The following is a 24485-nucleotide window of genomic DNA, read 5'->3' as shown; positions in this document are numbered from 1 at the left end:
ATTACAGAAACATAAACTACATCTTCATTTACTTCAATGGTAGGAGCATGGGAGAAGAATGTGGGAAGGCATTCTTTGTGCCGCCATCAATTTACTTGCCTACCCTGCAGTTGTTTCATAAACATCCTAGAAAGCTCCTGAAAATACCGAATGTGGAATGTGCCAAAAGTGGTTAAAATGCAAAACTTTGTCCTCTGACAGACAAGCCCTGGCAAATCTTAGCTTGATGTTGCTGCCCTCGGCTGCCCTCCTCCTTTGTGGAAGGCTTTTGCTCCCTTGTGGAGTCAGCAAAAGGAATCGTGTGCCTGCACTTCAGCAGCTACAACAAACCTCCCGGTCAAGGGATTAGTATTTTTTGGGTGCTGTCACTGTCACTGGTAAATTGAGTTGCCATGTTTGTTCTGTGAACTGGAATAGAGGAGGCAGGGGCATGTAGTCTGTTTTGCCAGCTGTGCTATGGGGGTGGTAGCCCTGGGGAGAGGAGTGGTTAAAAAAGAGTTGTCCGAAATTGCGCAGCTATTTGCTGCATGATGATGCCTGAGCCCTCAGCTATCCTCATTTAAAGGGAATGGTCAGGGAGGTATCATAACATATTTAAAGCTTAGGTAGCTGCTCTTATGAAGAGTATAATTTACAATAATTGCCACTTTTAATTATGAACTGATCTATTTGAGATGGCTCGCTGCCCACTAAACAGTTAACATGACAACTTAATTTTAAGATGCTGTTACCAATGTAGGTATATTGACCTCGAGCTGTTCAGAGGGATATTGTGGGGTGATTTTTCCATAGCAAAGGTATATTATGCTTAGACACCCTTCTGCAAAAGGGAAGCTGAATTTAAAACCAGAAATAAATCTTGGCTTTCTCAAGATTTATTCAATGAAAGGTGAAAGGAACATTCAGAACATGAGTGAATAATAAAAATCTTCTGGTTATGTGGCTTTGTATGTTCTTGTAAATCAGTCAGCAAGTTCCCAGTCATGACAACCACGTCCCACACTCTGACATTGCAGCCACCGCAAAACTCCAGAGAGGGATGTAATCAACCCCTAATAAAAGTGGCAAACCAAACAAGCAGCATTAAAAAAACCAAGGTGCTGTCTTGCAGATTTCTGACTTAATTTTTTGCAGGCTGTCAGTATGCCAACAGACTCTTTAAACCTTCCTCCCTTTCCTCTGTGGGTCTCCACCTTGCCTCTTTCTGCTTGGTAAAGAAGCAAGCAAAAATTGCATATGGGACTTTGTGCAGGGAAAATGGGCTGAAGATCCTTAATAGCTTGTACATAAGGATTTGACATGGCTCAATGTTTCATGATCCTTGTTTTTAAGGAAATGCTCAAATATGGAAAAGAAATAGGTTGAAAGACAAGGCAGTGATAATGAGTGCTCCTCTGTTTCTCTCACTCTCTGGGGGCTGAGATCCCCACTGCTGCTGGTGAAGCCAGCGTGAGGAGTTGGGCTGCGCTGCTGGGCATCAGCCCTGCCTCAGGATTTCCAGCACGGGTGAGCTCTGGGCATACTGCACCATGCCACCCAAATGTCCTGGGTTAAAAAATGAGGATAAAAGAAACATTGCTGCTCAGCAGCCTTGGATCACTTTGCAGGGCTGTGCTTCTTGCCAGCTTCTCACTGTGTGCAGGACCTGTGAATAGCCAGAGGACCTGCCGAAGCATTGGGAGCAGTGGCTGAAGGTGCTGCTAGGGATGACTGTGTACCCAACACCTTGTGTGCTTCTCCTGTGTGAGTTGGCCTCGCTGGAAGTGAGACGTGAGCTTGCTTCAACCTCGGAATGGCTGATTGAAGTGCTCTGCCAGCCTCTAGCCAAAAGCTGGCCTGAACCGACCCTGCTTGGCTTGAGGTCTGGTGGGATCCCAGTGCAGTGGGAATAAGAGGCACTTTGTTCTCCATCGTAGATACACTGTGATTAAACTTGGTAGTCATGAGGCCAGATTTACTGCTGTGCTCTCCCTGTTCTGCGTTGCACAACAGCTCAAACACCCTGAGAGCGAGTAAATTTGATCCGTGTTTCCTAAGGATTGTGAAATTCTCCTTCTGTACAAATTTGCTGGCTGAATTTAAAGCGTGATTTATAAAAAGGGCCTTTCCTCTTAGAGTAAATGTGATTGCCCTTTCTGTAGTGCTGCAAGATAAATGTTCTTAGTCTTCAAGGGAACTTTTTTGGCATGCTATCCTTAACAAGATTTTGGCTCATCTTCCCTGCTGCACACTTTACTAACTTAAAGCTATTTAACTGAGATGCAAAAGAAAAATATTGTTTCTTCAGCATTTGGACTTGATGATGGTATACAAGAAACACGGAGTAAGGCAGGCATTTGTTTTGGACTGTTCAGAGGCTTTTTTAAATCTTCCAGTCTGCTGTGGTTCTTAATTTTGGTCAGTTTCCTCTGACTGCCATTGCAAGTAGACTTTCTCTTGCTAATCTGCTGCCTGAAATACTCTTTGTTCAGGAAAGCAAGTCTCTTTCTGTTGTAATCAGGGCTAGGAATTCAGCTGCAGGGTCACTCTTTGTGCTGTAGAGTTCACTGACCATGTTTTGCTTCTGGCAGTCCTAGCTTTGGCCCCTTTACACAGATCAATGCCAGGCTAACCCCATTTATTGCTACTACTGAATCAAAACTCTGCTTCTCCTATTTAATTTAGCTCAAAATAGATGTAATGCAAACAAGCGTCAGTATGGAAAAAGAGGGAGAAGAAAAAATCATACTCAGTTTTTCTTTTTTAAAGTTAAATATACACTAAATGGTGCCAGGCTGCAAGTGGGAAGAATTATTTGGCATTGTATCATTAGAACCTTTCTAAAAATCAATCATCTTCATTGATTCTAATTTGCATATGAGTATTAGAGTTTGTCTGCTTATCTTCCATTCCTTTGTTGTGTTTAAAACCATTTATAATGTAACTGCTACTGCTTAAGCTCAGCCATGCATTCACATTTTCTCCTGGGTTTCTTAGTCCTAGATGAACCTCCTGGCTTGCTTCACTGTGCCCTGACGAGGTGAACCTCCATCCTTATTACTGGATTCCACAGTGTCAGCATCATAGAAACTTCCAGACTTGCTTCTGGTCAAGTCAGGCTGCTGTTGGCAGGAGCGTGTTATTCTCGATGGAGCTACTTGATGCTGAGCACTTTGTAGGACTCATCACTGTGAGATGGGTTAAGAGGTTTTGTTGAAGCAAGCATGTGGCAGGCAAGACTCATGTGGCCATCAAACCCTGTGAGTCTGATAAAATTCTTTCTGTGTCTGTGGCACACCTCAGTGTGAGAAAGTGTTGGGCACCTCAGGACTTAGTTGAATTTTAGATGACAAGACCTTCATGGTGTGGTTGGCATCCAGCCATCTTTCCTGGCCAGGGCTGGAGTTAGGAATTCCACTTGCCACACCTCATTCCATGCTGCTTTTCAAACGTGTGGAATAAGGCACACACATACCCTCACCCATTGTTGATTTCTGGATTGAAGTTCTGTGCGTTGTGCAAGGCAGTGTGGGTGGAAATCACAGGGTCTGTTTTTTCTGCTGAAAAACAAAATCTAGCCATTCATCCTTCCACTCTAGCTCCTTTCCACACAGGTAAACCTCTCCCCAAGCTATTCCCTTTTGGTTCTTCAACTCGAAGATGGTGTTCATCAGAAATCAAGTGTGTAGTTCACTGTATTTGTAATGGGATGGAAGATAGCTAAGACAATCTACGACTTTGGGATTGTTACTGAAGTTCTCTTATGCTCTACTGGGTGATCACTGCAAGACTGCTAAAACTCTTCCTTTTTGTTTCAAATGCTCCTTTATTTCTGGCATTACAAATCTTCTGTTCTTGAAGCCAGGCTTCTCAAATATTTTTTCTGGAGGAGAGACCTATGAACTGAAATGTTTGGCATTTGGGGGAGTTTGCTTTAATTTTTTTTCCCCCACTCTTAGCAATTTAATGTCTTCTCCTTCTTCTATCTGGTCTTTCCTTTTCCTTGCAAGGATTTGTTGTTTCGAAAGGGGATTCTTTGGTGTCTCTGTTGCACTCTGTCCTTGCCCTTTTCAGGAAAGCTAGTGCTTCAGCCTCTGCTTTCCTCCTTTTCCACACCAGGGAGAGAGCTGATGGTTTCTTCCACTGCTCCTGAGAGGGAGGCAAGCGTGAAGTGAGACACAAGCTGTAAGGCCTTCCTGATGTTTCCCTCAAATTTACCTGGTTCCAGACAAAATCCTTCACAGTTACCTCCCACACTTTATCTGAGATTGGTTTTTTAAAGACTCTGGATGTGTTGCCATATACAATTTTTCCTTTAGCTGTCAGTCTTTCCTCTTGTGAATGTTTCTTCCATTTTTCAGGTCCCTATTGGAATGTGGTGGGTTTCTTGCATACGGTTTAAAAAAATTATTTCATCGTAGTTGATGATTTTCTGAACCTGACCCTTTTCATGCTTATGATACTCAAAATTGATCTTTTAATGATTTTTTTCTAAATATTTTTTGTCCTCAATCTTGTAGTCTTTATCCTTCTTTAAAGTTGTTTTTCCTGTATTGTAGAAGATAGGTTCAAACCTCTGTTTGGGCCTAGAGAGGCCCCTGAGCAGCATGGTCTTACTGGTTATTACCACTCAAGATATTCAGTGAGTCTCTTTCCTCTGGCTTTGGTTAAATGAAGCCTTCCCCTGCTTCCCCACAAACCCAAAAAAAGATTTCTTCAAGAATTATTCTGGATGAGGGTAAGTTCATCTAAAGCTTACTGCCCCAACAGCAGTTTGAGTGAGCTGAGCTGAGCCTTGTGGCCACTGCCAGCTCCCCGAGAGCCCCGTTACAGGGCAGCCTGAAGAAGAGACATTTATTCATAGCCAAATGCCTGTTGCCCCTTGTGGCTGGTCCAGCTGTGGCAGTGACAGCCCATGTCCAGAGCTGTCTCACTTAACTTCTGTGTGTTTTGAAAATAATGTACCTTTATTATGGTTATCTTTTGTTTTCTTGATGAAGCTGCTGTTTGCTGGTTTAAGTTTGAGCTGTCCCTTGGAATCATCTAAGGATGTGATTCTTCTCTGTGCAATGACTTAGATAGATAGGGTGACTATTGGTGTATGTCAGTGTGTTTTTATTTTCAGTTTTATTGACATGTCTTGTACATTAGAGGCAATAACAGCTAGTAGCTAGAGAAAGTGAGACAGGCATTTATCTTTGATTGACAGGCATGAATTTTGCTGCTTCTTTAAACATTTTGGGTCCTTTTGTTGCCCAACCACTGGTGTTTTGTGTTTTAGTAATGACCAGAAAAATATTACCACAAACTTAGAAGCAGGCTATGCCATCCAAAGGAGTGCATATTGTATATAAGGTAGTTTTCATCTATTCTTCTGAGGTTGTATGCATGGTCTGATTTGGTGTTAGATCAAGTAAAAGCTTTTTAATATAAAATTAAGAGTTTGCTGAGCTATTTAGCAGAGACTGTTTGTCCACAACTAAATAGTGGATTGCTGCTTCATGAGGTTGGCAGAGGCAATGATGGCTGCTGTTAGCATATAGCACAGGGTTATATAGATCCGGGGTTAATCACCCCTGAGGGTAAAAAATGCTAAAATTAGCTGCCAAATGGATGTTTTTATCATATAAGCTACAAGGACTACTTGGGGAAATCCCTACAGGTCTGAAAACAAAACCAAAATTGTATTTCTTAGCCATGGATCTTAGAGTATCTTTTACATATAATGGAATCAAATGAACCAGATCTAAAATATGCTTTGTTCATGTGCCATATGGTCGTTGTCTTGCCAAGCACTCTTTCTGCCTGCCAGAGCAGACTCCTGTGTTCTTTCCTTGAATCCTGCCCTTCACACTAACAAAACAGAATTGCTGCTCGACCCTCATAGGGAATGCTGGGCATATGACTTTCTCTGTTCCTCCCTGAATACATTTCCAGCATTTAAGAAAACTCCAAACACCAGAAAAGAGGCAAAGTGAAATAAAAAACCTTCATGTGATACTGCATTGAAGGAGCCTTTTGAATTTACTCACAGCTGTATTTAGATTTGTTTGGGACTTCAGCATCTTCCTACCAGCCACCCAAAACCATACCTGCTTCTTTAAGGGATTTAAAATCCAAAGGTGGACAGACTTTGGAGTAGGGCAGGGGTAGAGAACTGTCTGGGTCACCAGTGGGTTTGAGTGCAGGTTTCATGTGCCACATGCATAGCCCATTCCCAGAGCTCTGGGAAGAGGCCCCCATTGCTGTGTGCTGCCTTGTGCATATTTTTAGCAGAGGGCTGTTTCCTGTCCCCATGCAGTGACACCCTTGTGGTGTTATGCTGCCTGTCCCAAGGTGTTAAGTAACCCACAGGCATTTTGAAATAGTTAATCATAATACGATTTCTCTCACGATAATGTTTGGGTTTTTTCGTTCTCCTGCTTGTTATGAAATCTGTAGGCTGATAATTTTAATGGGAGTTACAAAAGGAGAGGAAAAATTCCCAGCTAGCCCTGGAAATGCATAGGAGAGGAGGGTAAATGCTCCCTATTGCAGTCCGTCTTGACAAGAATTTCCAAAAAGCCTGTCATCTCAGTAAGTTCAACTCTTACCCTTTCCTTGCACTGTTCTCCCTCTTGGCAGTCTCTGTCCCTCTAGTGGGGTTTTGATAAATTATCATTTTAGTGAAACTGGGACGTTGCTTTGCTAAGTTCAGCTTCAGAGACTTGTTGGAAGGGGAATAGATGAGAAAGAAAGAAAGAAAACTGAGTGACACAGGGGTCCTGAAGGTCAGGGTTTTTTGCTCATGGTGTTTCATTTATCCCAGAGTGAGGAATGTATAATTTAATATTACAATTTCACACCCTATTTCTAATTCTCTATGAGACTGAGCTGTGACTTTCAAAATTGTGGCTCTGTTTACATCTTTATCATAACTTAGATAATTACAAATGTGTGGCTTCAAAGCACTTTCATGCCTTTTTCCTGTAGTCAGGTTATAGATGAAGCTGACTGTTTTACTGACTACTGTCGTAATTACCAAATGGACTCAATGTCTTCAAAATTGCAATTCCAGCTGAGAATATTTTATTATTGGTTGCTTCAAGAAACATCTGGAGAGTGCTTAGAGCGCTTGTGTCTTACAATGTTTCAAAGATGTGCTTTTATCAGATCCTTCTATTTGTCCCTTACCTTTTTCCTCTTAATATGGCCAGGAGACCTAGTAAAGACTTTCTTGTATTTTTCTTAAGCGTGGTGAAGGTGATTCTAGATACAAAATTCTTCAGATTGTCCACAAGTGGGGGTGTTTTTTTGTTTTCATGTTGGGTCTGAAGTAGATATCTTCTCTAGATGGGTCAGTGCTATTTCTTTCTGCTCCTAGGCAAATTAATAAACCAAATTTAAAAGTGCAAAGGAAAGCAGGCAGCTGGCTGATTCAAAGGGAGAGGCTATGTTTTTCATCACCACCCTTTCAAAGCCTCTCTGAATCAAAAGAACCATTGGATTGCGAAGGCAAGACCTATGCCACACCAGAAGCTCCCAGTTCAGCAATTTTCCCAGGGTAAAATTATAACTCATGTTTCCTCAGCACAGGCTGTAACTGGCAGCGTTCCTTCTACTTCTAAGGGTGAAATTGCTGGGGGGAGAACAGACATCTAATGTGCCTCTGGAAGTTTTACAATGGGTGTTAGCCTCCCTTTGTGGAAAGGTAGATGTTCTTCTGGAACATACCCAAGGGCAGGTGCTATTCAAACTGGAGTGTAAACTGACTTCAAATAAGGCAGCACAGGCTTCTTTTTGTTCGGTTTGTGAGTCAAATCTAAAGAAGAAAAACCCATTTCTCAAATTCTGACAATTCATGACAATCTTCCAGTTATCCCACTGAAGTATACGTTTTTATGGGTCTTTGAAATCTTCAGATACAACTGCAATTCGAGACATTAATCTTTATTCATGTACTGCTGATAGGATCTTACCTTGCAAACAAAACAGATTTTAACAATGCTTGTTTTTTAGTGTTACTTCTCACCAGAAGATTATTGGACAGATTGCAAATTTGGTCCAAAAAGATGTAACCACTTGGTTTCTTTCCCACTTAAATCTTGACACCAATTGTAAGGATTTGTTTGACTTTGCATTCAAATATACCAGCATGGTTCTGGCAAAGAGAAGTCCTTTCCTTCTAAACCCAGGAGGGAGTGTTTGTTGTTGTTTTTCCCTTATCCGTATGTGAAGACTCTTGCAAAATATGTGTAGAGTGCCTGCTAGAAGTGGATAAAGGCAACAGCACTTGAGTGAGAAGTCTGACCAAAAATTACATTATTAATAAATCTCAACCTACAAGTAGTCTCCTTGGGAACAGTTGAAAGATGGATTGCAGTGTTCAAAGTTCCCCTGTTCGTTCCCATAGCTGTTCCTGGTCCAAACCCCATGTATGTGTGGTGAAGGTGGCTGTCACATTCCTGCCTTCACTGGCGCAGGAGATGAGCTGGCCGATGCTGCATCCCTCACAGAGGCAGTGGGAGGGCTGCTCTGTGCTGGGCTATTCCCTGGGACTGGGGAGAGCTGACTGAGTGGCTGCCTCTTTCAGGGAGGAGGTGTAGACTCTGAATGGAGCCCCAGAGCACTTAGGTATGCTGTCTGCAAAGTAGGTGGCATGCCAAACCCCTTGCAGCAGGGATGAAGTGGTCCAAGATATTTGGATCCATGCTTCTCACTGGAACGAGTGAAGCCTTGTATGGTGGGGAAGTACTCTGTCATGTCTGCCCTTTGCAAAAGGTGAAACTCCCTCTGTGTGTGCTTGCTTTCCTATGAAGTGCAAGTAAATTCACGTTTTCTTTGCTACCTGAGGTTTGATAGAGGTACAAGAAGAAAAGCGACCTATTTTCCAGGTTTAAAGGAAAGTAAATGAAACTGTCCTCAGGGCAGCAGAAGCAAAGACTTCAGTATGAAGCTGTAGTGTTGTGGGCAGGGCTGCCAGGCTGCTGAAGGCTCTTCAGACCTGGAAGCCTTTCCCAGGGACTGCTCATCTTCTAATAGTGTTTCCTCTTTTTTTTTTTTTTTCTTTTTTTTTTTTTTTTTTTTTTTTTTAAAGTGTCCATTATGGCTGCAGTTGTTTCGTGCTCAGACCAAGGGAGCACTTCGTGCTTACTGTCTTGTTTCTGCAGTATCTGATGGGATACTTGTCCTCTTTTGCAAGTGAGGATAAAGAAGTTTGAGTGAAGGTGACTGAAGCACTGCACTGTGTACCTCATGAAATATTTTGAACTGGTCATGGCCAGTTCAGGCTGGGGAGTTACACTTTTGTTTGGTCACTGCTAAATCGGTTTCATTGCCAATTTGAGTAGATGCTGGTGCAGAACAGACAAGCCATTGGTGGAGCAAGTGGCCTGAAATGCCAGCTCTCCAGTCTGCCCCTATCATAGGACACCCTTAGCAGCATCATGGCAGGTGTGTTACCTTTGGTCCCATGTCCTCCTGCATCTAAACACCGTGTCCTCCAGCATGGTTAGGGGACGTTTTTGCCTGCTGGGGTGAACACCCTGTGATTAGAGTGTCAGGTGGGCAGTGGTGTGCTGTGCACTAACTGGGAGCAGCTTTCAAATCCGGTTTTGCTTGTAAATTAAATGGGTGCTTTTGCTGAGTGAGAATTGAATTGGCACCTCTAAAGACTGTAGAAGTTCTCCTTCCATGGTGAAAACCAGAGTGTTTGTGTTTGGGGGTAGTGAATCTGGGCTGGACCCCCAAGTTTGGTTGGGTTTTTTTATAATACAGTGGGTTGGATCTATTCCAAAGATCCTGCTTGTGTTAGGGGCTTCAGTCAGATTCTGTGCTGTCCATGTCTGCCACTCACTTGACCCAAGCACAGCAAGTGTGCACATCAGCCACCTCCAGCAGAAGGATTTGCTTGACCCAAGGAAGAAATGGGTAGGCAGTGCAGAAGAACAGGGATGTAATAAATGACAGCATTTGGGCTGACCTCAGCACTGCTCACTCAAACAAGCAAGGGGCTGAGTTAATCTTCCATAAAGAGTGCAAACTTATAAAATATTTTGAGGGAGGTATTAAACTTTTGTCTGCAGTTTCGAGGCTTAGGGAGGTTTTCAGAGAACTTTATAAGCACTTGAGAAGATACATCCTGTCTCTGTAAACTTTGCCAGGTTTTTGGACTCACCTTTACTGCTGTACTGCTGTAAGCACAGGCCCTCATTTGACTTCTGCCATTATCCATGAATTCTTCTTGTCCACTTAAAGATTTTTCTTAAGGGCTTAATGACAAGTTTCTGATGCAAGTCTGGTTAGAGCTGTTCTGCTCAAGCTAGTTGTGTGCTATAGACTTGGCTCCTGGGCTCTGGAATTATCAAGGTGCCTCCAAGCTCTTGTCCAAGGGTGGTTTTTAACTGTCCTGCATCTCCAGGTAGGCAGCTTTCTCCAGCCAGCACAAACAAATACCTCACTTCCTTCAGCCCCTTGCCTTGCCTTTGGTTCTCTGCACCTGTGTCATTTATTCTAGGTCCTGGTCAGCTCTGAAATCCCAGCAAGGCTCATTTTCCCAAGGAAATGCCACCTCGTCTCTCCAGTGCTTGCAGCACTTAGCGTGTGTATGTGCTCTGCAGTGCCAGCATCTCAAGGAGGAGAAGGCTGAAAGCAGCCAGAATTTGGGATGTGCTGTAAGGGACCCCTGTCTTGAGGGGCCAGATCAGCTCTCCACTCCCACATTCTCCACTGGGACAAGGAGAATGTACCAGTTAAAATTGTCCCGTCAGGTAAGTGCTCCAGTCATCACTGCTGTAACTACTCTGGTGTGACCAGAGGTGCATTTATCACCTTTGTAGGCTTGATCTGCATTTGGACTATTTCAGGATACAGAGAGGACAGCCCAGTACTGTTCCTGACACCTTCAGGAAAGAGTTTCAGCCAAGGTTTTTGTTTCACAATGAACTATACCCTACACTCTGGGTATGAGGGATCCTTCTGGGTATCTCTGTCCCCTCTCTCAGGTGGCCTTGTGACACCCACCTTTCTAAAATGCATTGCTGCATGTATTTCTGCAAATAATACTGAGTGCCCCAAGCATGGCACTTGTGGTGTGAGGAGTGAGCAGCTGCTTGGCATAGTCGATCTTCTGCAGTTCAGTGGCTCAGCATATACAGAAAACCTTCCTGCTTTTCAAGCTCTCCATTGTATTTGACAGTCTTGCATAGGATAATTTGACCTTCTGTTGTATATTGACAGACATTCAGGGTTTAAAATGAAGCTTTAGAGATTCAGAATAATAAATCTAGTATTGCTATTGAGTCTCAGCAGTGTCTTGGCTTACTGTGGCATTGAATTGCAGCTGATTGTGTTTTGGGCCTATTTCTCGTGTGACGCTCAAACACAATTGTTCTGCACTTCTGCCTTATAAACATAATTCCTAATGTTCAGAGTCAGCAATCCTAAACCTTGCAGCTGTGAGAGAAAGGGCAGTTGTATTATATTGATGAAAGGCAAAACATGACAGTGCAATCGGCATATTTTTGCTGGGGAAAACAATGGGCTGTTTCTTTGTTTTGCAGACCCAGTGGCAGCAGTAAAGCCCAACCATGTCCTCAGGGAGCTACTGACCATTGGTGTCAGGGTGAAGAAGCAGAAGAAAAGGATGGATGTGCTTACATGTAAAGACTTTTTGACAAAGATCTGAGCAATTTCTTTGTGCTTCTGGGCTCTTCATAATGAAGGTGAAGAGAAAGCACCATGATGGCACGAACACTTTGAGATCAGAATGCAGTTTGCATGCTCTGTGTGATGCACATGGTCATCTTTGACCACCTTGCAGGGCTGTGTCTGAGGGACCAGCCCAGTTTGGTGTCATCTGTAGATGCTGAGTACCAGAGCCACAGCCAGAGAATTTGTTGTGAGGACATCACCAGCCCATAGAGGTACCCAGGGTGGGATTTTCCCTTTCCAGCAAGATAAGCTCCTGGGTTTCTTGGACACGTAGCTTTGTATCTCTGCCTGCTTGCTACACCTTCCAGAAGTGCTGTTTGTACTATACTGATATTGTTTATGTTGAATAAATGCTTTCTCCAGCCTCTTTGTTGTGGCAACTCTTTTTGCTGAATTCAAAAAAAGGGGGGGATACTTGTCTAAGCATTGTGGTGAGACCTGATGATGATTATTTTTTTAATCTTTAATGAAATGTTTGTTTTGAAAAAGTGCATCTTCAAAATGGTGACACTTGTGCAGGAGCCAAATCCAAGAGCAGTCCTAATGTTCCTGGTTTGGATGAGGTTCTCGAGCTGCACTTTCCCCCATCCCACAAGCAACCCGGAGCATCAGCCTGCTGTTTATTTCAGAGTGCAGGCACACACATGTCCCTGACACTTGAGTGATTTCTGCTCTGTACTGGAGGAGAAGGGATTTGACACCAGCTTGTGAAGTTTGTTTGCTGCTTGGATTCATTCCCCATACAGTGGGATATATGTGTTCAGACTCTTCTGCTGGAGGTGGCTGATGTGGATGTGTTAACTGCTGTTTGCAGTTGTTCCCGGGCACCAAGCTTTTGTGAGGAGAAGTATCTGTCTCATGTGTCTCTGTTGTGAAGAAAGGATAATGAACACAGACTGACTTGATACGTTAGAATAAACTACTGCATGATTATTCATTCTAATGTCTAGAACAGATGAGACAAGCTTGCCCTCATCCTCCCCAAAAAATCCAAGGGAGTTAGAAATGTGTAAATTTGAGTTTCTCAGCAGAAATAATTGCTGGGGCTTTGATGGGGAATATATGTGCTACTGAGTAGCACATACACTTCTGGTTGAACTGGGCTGGCTTACAGGGAAGACATTGGCTAAAATAATTCCAGCCAGCGGTGTCTTGACCTGCAAACTAAAATGATCCTCACAGTCCAGTGAGTCAAGCAGACAGTTTGTACTTGAATGGCGGTCCTTCTGTGCCTGAGCTTGGGTTGTCTTGATGTGGCATGGTTTTTGTCAAGGTTTCTGTCTTAAGAAGGGAACCAGGATGACTTTACTCAAGACCACGGAGTGTAAATAGGACACCAGTGCTAATATTTTGAGGGGAGGAGTAAGCCTCCCATGTCTTTGATTTTTGTACACTTAGCACATTGTAATGACTCATGTTCTTCAGATATCTCCTATTCCTTCCACTTGCTACCAGAACATTGACATGGTTCCTATGTTAGTGTCATTTGGCAGACCAGTTGCACGAGTGCACATCTCAGCCCTGCAGCTACTGTGGTTTTTTTCAACCCAGGTGTAAAGGCTTATTCTTTAACAATGTTTCTGAGAGGACTTGGGGAGAAGATGGTATAGAAGAAAAGGCAGGGAGAGGAGAAGGGATTTGTAAGCTCTTCTCCATGATCCTTGGCCCCCTTTGGTAAGAAGGCTTCTAAATTATACAGATTTTTGTAAATCCCAGGAGGAGCAGTTAAGGCAGGACTGCTTTTGCTTTTGTTGAGCCTAGAGGAGGGTTTGCCTTGAGCAGAAAATGTGAAGCAGGTTCAGATATACTCTAAAGACCCGTGCCTGTGAGCTGCTTGTTGTGGAAAGACTCCTTCAAATATCAGCAAGGAAGTGGAGGAGCCCCAAACTGCTCTAAGAGCAGTGCTTTTGTGTGCTAAACCAAAACTGAAAAGCTTTAGACAACGTAATTGCCATCAGCCTGCCTAGCACACAGATTTTGGCACTTTTGATTACGTAGTTTCAGTCATACACTCAATCTGAGTGAAAGTGAGAACTAATTTTTATGAAAAGTTGTTGGAGGCAGAGGGGAATCATCTGGATATTAATAATGATAAATGCTTTACAGGGTATTGGAAGTGTTTTGGTTCATGGAACTGCTATAAAACTGTTTTCTGTTCTTTTTTTTTTTTTTTTTGTAGGATAAATAATAAAATGTTTGAGAAGGAAAACTATGAGGGGTCAGACTGTTGACAGGTCAGGAGGGTCACTGCCCATCCAGCCCGTGCAGGTGGTGGCCATGCTTTGTGCCCACTCATGAACAAAGCTGATGCAGTTCCCAAGGCAGACAACAACCTCTGTGATCTCCTGTGTGGGAACAGCCGTGGCTGAGCTCTGAACCCGTTCCTGGGTTCATGTCTCACCTGCCTGACACCAAGAAAAGCATCTCAAGGACTTTTTGTTGTCAGCTGTTGCAGATAGCTTGCTGGAGCCCATTGAGTTTAGTTTCTCTGACTCCCTTCTCTCCACCTGTTATTCTTGCTAAGGAATTGTATTTGTAATCACATTAGGTGGTGGAAGCTTAGCTTACCAGCAGTGCCTTGTTTTAATTACTTTTTACCAAAGCTTGTTCACTTCCACGTTTGCTGTAATCCAATGCAAGCCATGTATTTCTTCAGAGACTCTTTGCTCCTGTGTTGTCCTTTCCATAGCTGAACAATACAGTGATTTAACTAATGCAGTTACATAACTCTGATCTGTTAAATGTTGTACCCATTGCATGGTGATCTTCTGTGCTCTGACGGTGCTATTGAGCTGTGCCACATTAAAAAAAAAATGGGATTTTTTTATGGACTTGCTTCTCTGAATCCCATTTTTGCTTTAGTTTCTCTGGGGCAACTGCAGTAGAAATACAATTGTTTAATTTCCAAAATGGTACTGAACTGTTTTTATGCAGGGAAATGTGCTTTGTGGGCTGAGACTGGAGCAAGGTTAGCATTATTGTGCTTAATATCAGCCACTGAGAAGAAGGACTTTGTTTCATGAGACACAGTAAACACAAGTAGCTTGAAGAGGAAACGTTGACAAGGAGGAGGGTGAAATAAAAGAGCAAAAGGTTTTACTATAAAGTATTTTTATTTCTTGGGAGTTTTAATAGGTAAACTGTGTAAATGGCAGCTTGGTTATGACTTGGGTTTGGAAACTGGTTCCCTTTTCTTATGCTTTGTGGGTTCTTTTGCCTTTTAAAATGCCCACGGTCCTCAACCTATCTCCCATCCTGGCAGTGATGTTTATACTACACATTCTTCTACTGTTTTGTGCAGCCAGTGCTATCACAGCTACGCTGAATGAGGTTCCAGCCTAACTACAATATTAACCCTGCAAATCTGTTCATTTTCTCTCGAGCAGCCCCAGGCATGGTATACAGGAGAATGTGTCCAATTGAAAAACTGTGACAGACTCGGTGGTGCTGCACTGTGCTAAATTGCAAGGGAGCTATGTTTTTTCTGCCAGAGAGGATCCTGTGAAGGGACCTGCTGGTGTCTGTCTCGTACAAGTTGCAGAATTTATTTGTCGTTTTAGTCTCAACATTCACTGATAATTTTATCTCTATTTTTGCCAAACTGTCTGCTTTTAAGCACTGAAATGTGTTCCTCAGACCTGCTGCTTTCTTCCTGCCAATCGTCCAACACATGCTCCCCCCACCCCTAGTTTGTATCAGTCCTCGACTTCTTACTTTCACCTTTGTAGTTGTTGTTTTTAATTTTTTCTTCATTATTTTACTAAATACCGCTCTGCAGATCAGTAGCATCTTGGGTGGTGGTTGTACCACATAGCATTTGTAGCAGACATTAGTTTTGCATAGCGTGTGTACCTTATTTTGTCTGGACTTGTCTTCTTTGCGCTGCAGGCATCTCCTCCAGCAATTGTAGTGATTAAGCCTGGTATTTCTGCAGATTTATATTAACTTCTGCTTATAAAGAAAGAGAAGAAACCCAACCCTTCCCTCCCCCCCAACATCCAAACTAGATGTTTTTCTTCATTCCCTTAGTTTTTATCAGTATTAGACCTAAGCTTGCTTTTGCGTATGAAAGAAAATTAGTCAAGTACCTTGTGGTTTATAGATGCCTTTTGTTACATACTACTCGGATTTATTGTGCAACGTTGGCCTGTAAATCATTTCAGCCAGACGATTACCTGGCTCATGTGTGATTGGAGCCCTTCAGCAGCCATGAAAAATGGAGAAACGCGGTTTTTGGCGGCGGCGGGCTTTGCTGGTCCCGTAACTCTCTCTGATGCCTTGCTGAGGTTTGCTGCCTGGCTCCGAGGAGATGTTTACAAGGAATCCATTACTCTGTGCAGCTGAAAGACGGTGTTGAAAGAACAAAGGGAGTTTTGTGATGAAGTGTATCTGACTTCTCGCTGCTTTGCTTACCTTTTAAATGTAAAACTCGGTCATTTGCAAGGGCTTGTAGTTCTCAGGGCATCCCTATAAGATTCCACCCCGCGTGGAGCTGTCCTTCAGTCGAAAGCGGGGCTGCCTCAAAACCGCTCTCGAGCGCGTTTCTATTCCAATCCCCAACTTTGCCTGCCGCCTGCCTTCCTGGCTCCGGCTCACCGCCCTGCCCTGCCCTGCCCGGCCCTGCCCGGCCCCACCCGCAGCGCGCAGGCGGCCGCTGCTCGCTCTGCTCTCTGCGCGCTGCTGCTGCTGCGGCGCTGCCGCCGTGACCGGGAGCCGGTTCGGGCCGCCGTGACCGGGAGCCGGTTCGGGCTGCCGTGACCCGGGGCCGGTTCGGCCCGCCGTGACCGGGAGCTGGTTCGGGCCGCCGTGACCCGGAGCCGGTTCGGGCCGCCGTGACCCGGGGCAGGTTCGGGCCGCCGTGACCCGGAGCCGGTTCGGGCCGCGGAGCCCCGGCTGCCGCTCCGCGCCCCGCGGCCGCCGGGCCCGGAGCCGCGCACACCGCACCCGCGGGGGCAGCTGGCGCCATACGTGTAACTTTTAAATGGAAAATGTCTTTCTCAAAAGCTGCCGGTGTCCAGTGGTCTGCAGCCCATGAGCAGTTGACTAGTCCAGGTGTTTGTGCTTCTGTTGCTGTGCTATGTGAATTGGGGATTCAAGAGAAGAGTGTGCAGGATGGAGGAGTTGAGGGTTTGTATTCCTGTTCTGGTGGTACGGCAGGGACGGAGGGCTTGGGAAGGAACAGAAAGTCTACCTGGGGTTGTCTCAGTTGAGGAAAATGTTGTTCTCAGTCTTTTTGTCTGTATCTCTTTCTGTTAGTGCTTTCATCAGCTCTTAAAAATGAGAATGACCCTTTTTGTCGGTACGGGTTGACTGTCGCGAATAGTGTTTAGGAAAAACTTGTTTTTGAACGTGATTTCTTCTTTGTGGGTTTCATCGGTGCGTTTTGCCCCACTTACTTAAAATGTAGCCATTTCAAACTCTCGGGGCAAGATTAGTTTTAAAAACTGCCGAATATTTGTCTGTGCTTTACTAAGATAAAAGTCATAATCTGAGGCTACGAGACAGTGCTATTGATTCAAGACTGGGGGTTTCTGTAAGGTTTTTAAGGAGATCATTAACCCAGGTCTATCTTTCCACAGGACAGTCGGCCCAATATGTCAAGACCTCTGATCACTAGATCCCCTGCATCTCCATTGAACAATCAAGGCATCCCCACTCCAGCACAGCTCACAAAGTCCAACGCACCAGTTCACATTGATGTGGGTGGGCACATGTATACCAGCAGCTTGGCCACGCTTACAAAATATCCCGATTCCAGGTAACTTTAAAAAGCTTCTTCTGCATGTCTTTGGCAAACTCCTTTTCTTCCTTTTCGTGCTTGGACGTCCTGGGGCTGTCTCAGAATGATGAATTTAGCTGCTTTTGTTTCAAAATTAAATTAGCTTTCTTTGTTAGTAGGCAGTTAGAGACTTACTTTTCTTTCCCTGCTCCACTGTGTTTCTGACAAATGGCACTTCTGCAAATCCTGATGCGTGTGCACTAAAACAAAGCTGAGAGAAAAGAGCACTTATTTTCTACTACCTAGGATTCTGGGTTTGTGCCAGGGCACCCATGCTGTGGTTTGTTACATTCAAAAACTGTAGTGATACTGCATTTAATCCCAAAGGTGGGGGTGTTGGAGTATTTGTTTTGTTTCTTTTGGAACAGTAACCGCTCTCCTGTGCTGTCAACACACCATCTCAGATGTGTCACTTGAGGCAAAGGCAAGCTTGAATGAAATAAACTCTTAAGACAGTATTAACTGAATATTTTTTATAGAATCTTAGGACTTTTCAAATAATTAGGCTCTTAACTCTCATGTACCTTTTGAGTGAAGTATTTGTGACTCTGGTAGCTCACTGGTATGAAGCAGTGAGAGAACTGCTGCATGTGTGAGCAAACTGTGCCTGTAGAGTTAGCTAGAACAAGAGTGCATCTCTAAGAAATCTAGAGTGCGTTTAGCAGTGTGTGTGGGCATTACTGGTGGCTGGCAGACAAGCAGTGCAGTGGTAATGTAACTCTAAGGGTTGGTTATGACAGAGCAGGAAGTCATTGTGTCCACAGTATAAATCTACCTTGCCCTTTGCTGTCCAGTCCTGCTCTAGAGGACAGCAGTGTTCCCGTTGTGTTCTCTCCAGTCTGAGGGGGGAGATTTTCAGTTTCTTGATCCCACAGCTCTGACTTGAGTTTTCAAAGAGCACAAAGCCCGCTTCATGGGATGTGGCTTCATTCAAAGCCTGGGTTTCACTTGATGCTGCTGCCCCTGCATCATCAGCTCACGGAGTGAGGTGGGCTGAAGTGGTGCTCCTGCAGGGCTGGAGAAGGGAGCCCTACACACAGCGAGCACATGGCCTTCCTTGTGACAGCCTCCTGAAGGGGAGCTAAAGAAGCCATGCCAGAGCCTGGGTCTGCCAGGAGAGATTGAAGTAATGTCTGGGAAAACTTGAACTGTTCTTCGAAAACCAAATCTGTTCTTTTGGGGTGTTTTTTTTTTTTTTTTTTTTGTTTAGAGGCTTCTTGTGTTCAGCTCCTAGTAGCTGTGATTACTTCGTGGGTTTTTTGGTAGTTGGAGCAGTGATGGTGTCTGACACTGTTGTGTATGCAGAATAAGATGCTGCTTCTGTTTTCATGTCAAATTCACAGAGAGTATATTACTTCAAGTGAAGAAACACTAAAACGTCATTCAAAAATGTGTCTGGTGGCAGTGGAATTTAAGCTTAATATATTCTGTGCTCAATTGAGCCATTGTAGCACTTGAAAGTGAAAGCTATGCCTGTAGTATCAAAGCCAGTTTAATAAATTAAACATTTTAAAAGCTCTTCAAACATAATTTAAAGAAAACCCAAACTCTGAGTTATAGTCATTCTGTTTCAAGTCGTTCTGACATGTGTTTGTGTTTCAGTTCTGACAGTGTCTTTTGAACCTCTTGATGAGTGAATATTTCCAGCGTAGCTGTTAGAACCTGGAATTCCCAGCCACTTCCAGAACTTGAGAGACTTTTTGAAACATTAGCAGCTTCAAAAGAGCAATTATTAAACTCGTTTGAATGTCAAGACAATGGCATGAAGCAATATGCCAGTAATCCTGATATAGTTGTTTGGGTTTTGTCTGAGATTTTGCCATGAGATTTTCTTCCAGTGGAGGGTTGGTATGTATATATGTGTGTATATATGTCTGTGCATATTTATATAGAGTGAGTGCTAGGTAAAAATTATCCAGTAATATTTGGACATTAATACAAATAGTTTCTTGGAGCTTGACCCTGGTCAGTTTTATATCTACCTAGACTCTAACTTCATTACTCAACTTTAGCAGAAGGTTTTTGTCAACATTGCTTATATGTTTCTTTTTCTGCCAATGTCACATGTGTGAATGATATCAAAACTAAGGAAGGTCTCATAGATATTTTTGGGCCCGTTGAAACCTCCTGAGACTTACTGTTATATGAAGTATTGTCTATGAAAAATAAGGTCTTGATTATCTTGCCTGAAAGAGCAGTGCTCCAGGGATGAGTCAAGGCATCAGTTGCAGGCTCCACCATGTAACAGGTTGAGACACGAAAGTCATTAGGTTTCTGACTCGTATTACATGTAGTCTAAGGGCCAGAAGCCTAAAATGAACCTTTCATCTGTGGGCCAGGTACCAGAGTCATCTTTCTCTGTGAGATTGAAAGGGTGATATTCAAACCAGCAGCTCTGGAGTCACTCTGACTTGCTGGTGTGAGGGAGACCTATTCTGATAGAATACTTTGCTTTGGAGCAAGTGTACTCTTCCTTCTCCTTTGGGAGCCAATAGCACCTCATCTTGCACCTCGCTGTTTTCTTCTTCCTGGACAGTAGAGTACGAATTGGAAGAAGTACTTTAGAAAATAGTTCCTTAAATGATATCAGGTAAAGACTTGTAGCTTGAAGGGATCATTTTCTATAATTCTGTTAGGTTCCCCAGCCTGGTTTGTGCCTTGACATGTAAAATGCCTACTGACAGATACCTATTCATTCCTCCAAAGAAACCTTGGTGTGACTGGAAAAGTGTCTTGCTACTGTTGCTGGATCCCTGCCCTTTGCTTTGGAAAGACAATTGTGGGTTTCTCTCAAATGCTTTTGTGCTTGAAGAAACCAAAGAATCAGAACCAATGTGTGTTTGGGAAAAAGCTGACTCGGTGAAGCAATCCAACAGACAAGCAGCTTATCTAATAGATGGTTTGAATTGAGTAATCCTAGAATTATAAATTCCAAAACTAAAATAATACTTGAAAAAGCCCTCAAAGTTATTTTAAAATCTAGCAGCATGTAATTTCAAAGAGCCTGGTTATAATCCAGACTAGGGAGAACCTATTGTTTTCACAAGGAAAATCCCCTATGAATACTTTAGCTCATCAACAGGCCTCAGGTTCTCCCAAGAAACCAGTGAGACCATGCCTCAAACATGGTCTCATGAAGCTCAGTAATACAATTTGCCAGACTTAGGCTTTGGGAAGAAGCCTAAGTTTGAATCAGCCTGTCTACCAAGAAGAACTAATGTGAGGTCTCTCTGTTGAAATAAATAGCAATTTTCTTTTAAAGCCTGAGGAGGGAATAGGTGTCCTTCTATGTAGCTCTCTCCACTGAGACTGTAGACCTTGGTGCATTCACCCCTGCACAGATTGTACAGCCTTTGGTTTACTTGAAGTTACCAGATCTTCAGGTTGGTATCTGGTAACAGAGAGCTATCTCTTAAAGACTTGGGTGTACAATTTTTTTTTTAAAAATTCCTTGGTTTTTGAAAATAAAGATTTTTTTAAAAATAGGGGTTTTTTTCACAGCCCAGGAAAAAAAACTATTCCAGGAAAGGAGGATCCAAGATGTGGGTCTGCTAAAGGAGCCTTTCTTCCCCCAAGAGCTCAGGCACATACATGCAGTGCCATTGTTCCACGTGGTCACAAAAAAGCTTGAGGAGAATAGGTTGAGGTGTTAGGATTTAAGATTGTGAGGAGAGGAAGCACTGGCTGGTTAGCTCTGATATTTAACCCATGCAGCCTGCCCTCCTTCCAGTGCATTATCATCTTGCAGCGGGTTCGAACCCTTTGCTTGGAGTCAGCATTCCTACATCTCTCAGCCTTAATGCTGTCTGCATGGCATCTACCAAAAGTTATTGTGTACCAGGCTAAGACAACCTCAGCTGAATATCGGAGCTGAATGGGAAGATGTTGAACTTTGATCATACAAGCATCAGCTGTCTGATATCTCTGATATCAGCAATATCAGCAGTGTTGTCTATCTCGTGTGTTCAAAGCATCTGAACTTTTAATTAGGTCTGTCCAAGTCATCTGGTACAAATATTTGCATAACACCATGGCATTGGATTGCCACATCCTATATTCCCACCACAGAATGGGAAAAATTCACTTAAAACCTTGTATATAACTTTGTAGAACCTTTTGGAGTATCTGTTTGTGTTGCTACATCTCCCATCTTGAGTTACTCCCTGCATATGAAGATGGATTCTTCTTACACGGTATTTCACAATCCTTCCATATTTCTGCCCAGGGCTATTTCAGGTTTTCATATGAACCAATCCATTCGTGTCCCACTTTTCTTACCCAATCTTCACTCTCAGCCCTCAGGGAAATTAAATTTCACACACTTGGATCCAGTTAGGACACTGGCATTTTTTTTTTTTTTTTTTTTTTATTGGTAAGGATTTCTTTTGCATCAAGAGCACAGAATTACTTAGGAGAATGCCCAGACTGTCCTTGGCCTTTTTTGACAGTTTGCAAGAAAGACTTCTCCTTCACAAGTTGTGTAGGTAGACTTCCAAGGGCGTGCTGTGAATCAGGCAGCACTGCTTGCCTGTATCAGAGCTCTGGCGGTTTCTGTTATCAGTCCCCAGCTCTAAAACATGCTGACATGGCCCTTAGTTCAAACTCCTGCAAATTGCAGCACTGTGCTGGATACTTCTGTCTTGGTAGGAGACCTGCTGAGGTGAGGGTGGTCTGCACTTTGCATAGGCCTCCCTGTGTAACACCTCCATCAAAGCAGCCTTGTCACAAATTTCCTACTCACCTTGGAAAGTTCCTCCCAAGCTGCTCTAAGTTATGCTGAACTTGAAGAAATACAAAATTTTCTAACTAATGAGCATTTGATGATTTGGGTTTTGAAGGAAATATTGGGAGAGTGGGTGTTACTGCATCTCTATTTCCACTGTCCTTATTTGGATTTATCTTCCTGAGAGGTACATCTCTATCTGCATCTTTCTAGAATAGCAACCTCAAGGGTGAGCTTCTGTGAAAGAGCAAGCCTCTGTGAAAGCTTTCAGTATTGCTGTAACCAGCTTTGTCTGCTGCATTAGCATGAATGGTCCAGGTCACAGCTTTTTAATGTTTTGTAACATTCCTGGCAGGAGGGAAATAGGCAGAAGAAGTTGGCAGAGGGTCAGTTCAGTCTTTGTTATCTATGCTGTCTTACTCATCTCGTTATTCACCTTTTACATTTCATCATTTGATTGCTGCATGGTCTTGTGGCAAGGAAAAGTGAGGGCTTGGGATAGGGAAATACATTGACTTTGACTGACCTGTTCTGTGACCCAAGATAACTGATTTAACTTTGAGCTTCACTTGCTTCCTACCAAGGTTAACAAAAAAGCAATTTGTAGAGTGCTTTGGGATGATGATTGAAAGTGTAAAAGATTACTATCTCTAAGCATAAATATTTATAGATCCAGTAACTGAGATAGAGGTTGATGATGTTGGTATCATCAGTAACATGTATTAATAAAAAATTAGCTGTTGATTCATGAGGACCAGACTCAACACAGTCAGGCAGTACAGTTGTGTTGGTTAGTGTAACCACATACACAGACTTGGAAAGAAAATAGAAACAGAGCTGTGAATGATACTATACTTTATGCCCATTTAAAGAAATTCAGAGAATTTACACAACTGATATTTTAAAGAGAGCTCTCTTGCAACACACAACTGTCAATAAAGAGCTCAGAGGGGTATTTTCTGGCCCTGGCTGAACCAAGATTAATTGTAGCTTTAGGTATGTATATTGAACTTAGGGTATATATTGACCTTGTTTTGGCTCAATTAATGATCACCACAGGTCAGTCATCACTGTTGCCTCAGTAGAAGTAAATATTTTTCAAATTGTAGTCCTGTAATATGTTTAACTTGCAAGGTCAGCAAGTTGCTGCTGTTGCTTGTGGCTGGTGACTGGTGAAAGAAATAGCACCATCAGATTAGCAGGTTCTCACATCATGTGGTCAGTAACTGGTGGTGAGTCATCACTGAAAGGGGCCACAAACTGATGTCTGTCTTCCTGTTCTAAATGTCAGTAAAAGTGGGCTTATGTGTATTTACTTGGAGGGTAAAAAGCAGTGTTCTGTACTTGTTCAATGCTTTTGCCCTCAAATCTGTAAAATGACAGTAAAATCAAGATAGTGGATTGTTGGAGAGCTCTTTGCACATATGCAGAGCCAGGGAATGTAGATGTGCAGACTTGATGCTACAGGGGTTCATTACATTCTTGTTCTGGCTGCCTGGCTATGACAGTGTTTAAGGAAATATGTTCAGAGGAATAAGTGTCTACATTCAGGGGTGTTAGAAAGCTAAAGACTTCAGCTCCTTATTTCTGAGGCTAGTAATCCTCAGAAGTAACAATAATTTTTTTTCTTGAGGGGAAAAAAGAAAATCCATAGCCATGTAATCAGTGTAGGGATTCCTTTGCCAGTTGGCTTATGTGGGTTTGTAGGGGTTGGATCAGCCTGTAAGTCCAGCAGAGGGGAGGTTGTCAATAACGAGTTTAAGGGTCTGTGCTTTGAGAAATCATTTGATTGCAAAGGCTGCTTGCAGTCCTTGGTGGATGAAAATCTGTGGATGGGAACCTTACAACTTTTGTATTTTTCTGCCTAATAGCATGGTTTCATAAGCTAGACTGAAGGCACCCAAGCAGTATTTCTCACTCTGCCTGACCAATACGTGGGAAGATAAAACATTATTCTGAGTCTCTGGGTCTCACTGACCTAATAAGAAAAAATCTCATTAGAAACTGAGGTGGCACTGAAGTATTCTGCTTATTGGTCACTTCTGATAGGGCCCAGGTTTGAACCATAGTCGTGAGGTTCAGTGGTTTGTTTTGCCTTTTGCTGTACTTACAGAGGTTCCTGATGGCAAGGAGTGTGTTAGCACAAGGTTCTCATTCTGCTCCCACATAAACTGTTTGTACTTCATTGGTCTTTCATAAATTGCAATGCAGTTGCTAAGCAAATTGGCATCTAGTACATACATAATTGCAGAAGCAAACATATTTGGCTTCCAGTTTTGCCGTCAACACCCGGCCACCTCCTGGGTGTGTTTG

The 24485-nt window shown here is 43.2% G+C and overlaps 1 protein-coding gene across 6 annotated transcripts in view; it reads left to right on the top strand.

Moving 5' to 3' along the window:
• KCTD1 (potassium channel tetramerization domain containing 1) overlaps nt 1–24485 on the top strand; it is a 99143-nt gene that overhangs the window by 49494 nt on the left and 25164 nt on the right. For 4 of the 6 annotated variants that reach the window (XM_064435723.1, XM_064435688.1, XM_064435715.1 and 1 more), the window contains exon 2: nt 17250–17428. In XM_064435723.1, the coding sequence (XP_064291793.1) occupies nt 17265–17428 (164 nt within the window). In that variant the 5' untranslated portion in view covers nt 17250–17264. Of the gene's footprint in view, nt 1–16576; nt 16798–17249; nt 17429–24485 lie in introns of those variants that run through there. The other 2 variants (XM_064435706.1, XM_064435697.1) reach the window with 2 other exon arrangements.

This window comes from Passer domesticus, chromosome 1 (genome assembly GCF_036417665.1).
Source record: "Passer domesticus isolate bPasDom1 chromosome 1, bPasDom1.hap1, whole genome shotgun sequence".
NCBI classification, from domain to species: domain Eukaryota; kingdom Metazoa; phylum Chordata; class Aves; order Passeriformes; family Passeridae; genus Passer; species Passer domesticus.
This window is presented reverse-complemented; position numbering and strand designations above follow the sequence as displayed.